A 4,236-nucleotide genomic window follows, 5' to 3' on the forward strand; every position below is an offset into this window, starting at 1 on the left:
AGGCCAATAACCCCTTTGTAAGTCAATCAGGAAAAGGCTTCCCAGAAGATGTCAAGACAAATCAGTGTCCTATGGAATGAAAATTAATAGATAGAAAGATCTTTCTAGGCAGCAGAATTGCTGATTTAAAATACAGGATGTAAGAGAGGCCTTGGCATGTTCTATGCATTGTAAAGATATCAGTGTATACATACATAATAGGTGCAATGTGCACCATCTAGCAGGATGAACATGCTTGAAGCTCGATTCGGAGGGGGGGTGGCAAGGGCAATATCTGTAACCTAAACTTTTGTACCCCCATAATATGCTGAAATAAAATAAAATAAAATGCAACTTAAATAGTTTGTGACATTCCACTATGCGATAGACGGGGAAGGACTTGTGTCTGATATATGTAGGAGTATGTAATAAAAATCTAATGGCAATTTAAAAAAAAAGATATCAGTGTGACTGAGCCATCAATCAGTAGGAGACTGGAGAAGGATAAAAAATCAATTTTGAGAGGTTATCATAGTTCAATTACAAAAGGAATTTAGATTTTTCCCAGAAAATAATGGGCAATAATTAAAGAGTTATAAGTAGCACAGTGACATTACCAAGTTTGTGTCTCAAAAACATATTCAAAAGTCAAAGTACATGTTTACTAGTTATTATCATAATCTAGGTGACAAATGGCTGTAACTACAACTAACAGAGTGGCAATGGGGATGGGGGAAAGGCTGGATTCTAGGGATAATAAGGCCATAAAATTCATTGACTTGGAGAGGGGCAAGAAATTAGAAAACAGTCAAGCATAACACCGTGGTGGATGGTGGTGCCTCCACTGAAAGAGGGAACACAGAGGGCAAAGAATTGTAGATGTAAAGACATAAATTTTAAAGGTAAAGATGATGAAGTCTGGGTTGGTCACGTTGAGTTTGAGGTTCCTATACCATGTTACAGTTGGAAATGTCCTGTATGCAGTTTGGTTACCAGAGAAGATGTGAAGTGGGGAAGTAGGATTGTGAGTCATTAGTGTATGTAAGAGATACTAATTCTAGCCTGGGGGATAGAAATGATCACTTAAGGTGAGTAGGCAAGGCAACTCCCTTCTCTTCCCACTGTGAGTGGATCCGATGGAGCAAAAACATTTTTAAAACATTTTATTAAACCATTTTGTTTGTATAGATAGAAATGGTGGACAGGTGACTTCAGAACTCATAATTGTTGGCACAGTCAGCATGTAGTAGGATTATTTGTACCAGTTAGGTAATTCTCTTATCAGATTTGTTAACAAAGTTTCAATAAATCATTGGATCTCAGAGTGTGGGATTGACAGAGAAGAATTTTCCAGGAACACACAACTAAAAGGATTCATCTCTATACATTTTCTTACCTATTGAACATGATCTCACTTTTATTTACAGACAGGGAAACAAATTAACATACATTGACTTAAAGATACTGTCATTATCATGGCTTATGAGGAAAGAATAACAATGAGCTAGATACTGTTTAGGGCAAGACAGAAGACGTATTTCTCGTCTATGGCCTACCATGATAAATTAATTCAACAATAATTATATAGTGGCTACTATAAGCCAGGCATTTGGTCAAAAACCTGGGATTTAGTTTTGGCTTCTAGAAGACTCTGTCATTTAACTAAAAAACAGACTTCAGGATAATAGTTCCCTTTAAATACTTTCTTCGTCTGCTAAAATATAGAGTTGCACTTAGTTATTACTAAGAATATTAAGAAGCATGATGGGAAATCAAATACAGACCTCAATGAACTAAGAGGTGAATGCTTTCAAAGAGACAAAAAGTTAATTTAATCAGTATTTCTCACTTTGAGACTTTGTCTGGACAAGTTTGAATGGTATGTTTGGTCCCTTTGTCCCTCTTAGTGCTTTGATACTCCTCACAGGTTTTATTTGGGGAGATGGTGATCGACTTTGATATGCTTTTTCAGGAAGTGGCTGGTGATCTTTACTATATATAAACTCAAGCCAAGAGACCCCTGGAGGCAAGCGGTGGGAATTAAATACCTTAGTGAGTGCACAATCCGAAAGGGTGGATGTGGTAGTATTTTCTGGAGGAGGTGGTGAGAAGGGTGAAGTGGAAGAGGAAGAAGAGGAAGAAGATGAAGAGGAGGTAGATGAGGCAGAGGCACCAGAGGAGGAGGAAGAAGAGGAGGAGGATTTGGAGGAAGAGCATAGGAGCAGGGATTGTGGCTGAGAATTACTACTTTTTTTAACATAAAGCAGCCAGTTAATAGCTTGGGGCTGTTGGCTTATAACTTTGTTTTCAGGGGCTATTGTCAACCAGTCTTTCTTCATATCAAGCCCCTGGATGATATCAGATTCAGATGTGGGGCGAAGCTGTGATTTCTCCACTCTTTCAAAGTTTTCTTCAGGGGCTCCAGCAATCTGATTTTCTTTCACAGGGAATGGGGGACAAGATGAGAAAGAAGTCTCTGGTAGAGAAAGGATAAAATTTAATTTCACCTCTATTTTCCCCTCAGAATTGGCCTGAGGTGTTGGTATGACAAATAGTGTTGCACAACGAGGATCTTTCTTTCCTGTAAGATGGCTACACTGAGATTTTATGCAGGAAGCACAAGCTAAACAAACCATATAATTTGATGAAAGGCGCGGACCAGGATGAGGATTAGGCCGTCCCCTCATCCTTCGAAAGAGAATCTGCCTACAGAGATCCCTCTGGATTCTGGTCTTGGAGACAGAATTGACAATTTTATTTACAACATTATCAGGGACAGTTCCACCTTTAACAATGCACGGCTGATTATAACCTAAAATCCATGGAATTTCTTTATTTGATTCTGTCTTTGCACAAAAACCAAAGATGCTTTTACTCTGGAGTCTGGACCTCAATGTTGAAGCAGCTGTGTTACTGATGAAGTGTTTGGAGCCTGATAATGGTTGACCTGAGACATTTGGTTTAGGATGGGGTGATGGTAAATCTGTGGTTCTGTTTTTGTCATTTGGTAAAGTGGTATTCTGAAACTTGGAGTGACAGATTGGTGAGCTGGGGGTCTGGAAGTTAGGATCAAGCTTAAGTACTTTTTGAGATTTGAGCTGGAATAATGGTAAACTCTGAGATTGGTGGACAGAATGTGGTAACGATGATTTCCTCACTCTTGAGTAAGACAATGGTAAGCTTAGAACACTAGATTTAGAGGTTAATATAGATGACTTCTGAGGTCTGGAATCAGGTAACATTGAGATCAGAGCCATTTGATTGGGCTCCAAAGAAGGTGATGTCGGAAGGAAGTCATTTGGCTGAAGTTTGGTATTGAGTGATGGTGAGCTCAAAGACCTTTGATTGTTCTCCAGTAATGTCCAAAGGCAGTCCAAAGAAGATGTTTTCTGAGGTTTGGATTGAAGTAATGTTGAACTAAGGGCTCTTTGGTTAGTTCCCAAAGAAGAGGTTGTCCAGATGATATTTAGGGAAGGCATTTCTTGATGTTGGAGGGAGGTTAATGATGAACTTGGGGTTCTTTGATTAGACTTCAATGAAGGTGATGTCCAGCAGAGGTCTAGCCTTGAAGATGTAGTCTGAGATTTAGGGAAGGGTAATTGTGAGCTCAAGGATGTTTGATTTGGTTTCGGTGCTGATGATGTCTTGTTGAGGTTGGGCGAAGATGTTGTTTGGGCTTTTGGGTGAGACAAAGGTGAATTCATGGCTCTCTGACTGGGCAGCAATGAACTTCTGCAGTGGAGGTCTAGTGAAGGTGTAACCTGATGTTTGGAGTGGGATAATGATGATTTCGGAGCCCTGTTATATAATTTCTGTGAAAGTTTGTGCTGAGACTTGGGAGAATGCAATGTTGAGCAGTTCTGGACCTTTTTGTTAGAACTTAATGGAGATCCTAGATCATGATGGTTACAGGATTGCACTTTGGCTGCAGGTTGGTTATTGAGTTGCTTTAGTTTTTCACCAGTATATTGATGTGTTAATGAATTGGTTGTGGCCAGTTGGTTAGAGTGGTCTAGTGGCATGAAGTGTTGACCATAATACGCTAATGGCACCATCTTGTGTTGTGGTAGAAGTCTTTTTAAAAGCAGTTGACTTGTGGCAATGTTTTAGTAACTGCTAGGGTCTTTTAGCTGGAGTTCAGGGACAATGGATACTTTAAAATAGATACTCTTTGGTAGTTTCTAACTTCTATCTTGTAACTTTTCTGTTGACATTAAGATCTTATAGACTGTCTCAAAATTGAGGTGTAGATGAGAT

At 39.3% G+C, this 4,236-nt stretch overlaps 1 protein-coding gene across 1 annotated transcript; it reads right to left on the reverse strand.

Moving 5' to 3' along the window:
• Positions 1-1,814: 1,814 nt before the first annotated feature.
• LOC123649384 (casein kinase 2 subunit alpha' interacting protein) lies at positions 1,815-4,034 on the reverse strand. The gene has a single exon (XM_045567524.1). It carries the CDS (start codon positions 4,032-4,034, stop codon positions 1,815-1,817), a length of 2,220 nt encoding a protein of 739 aa, XP_045423480.1.
• Positions 4,035-4,236: the final 202 nt, after the last annotated feature.

Source organism: Lemur catta, chromosome 1, assembly GCF_020740605.2.
Source record: "Lemur catta isolate mLemCat1 chromosome 1, mLemCat1.pri, whole genome shotgun sequence".
Taxonomy (NCBI): Eukaryota; Metazoa; Chordata; class Mammalia; order Primates; family Lemuridae; genus Lemur; species Lemur catta.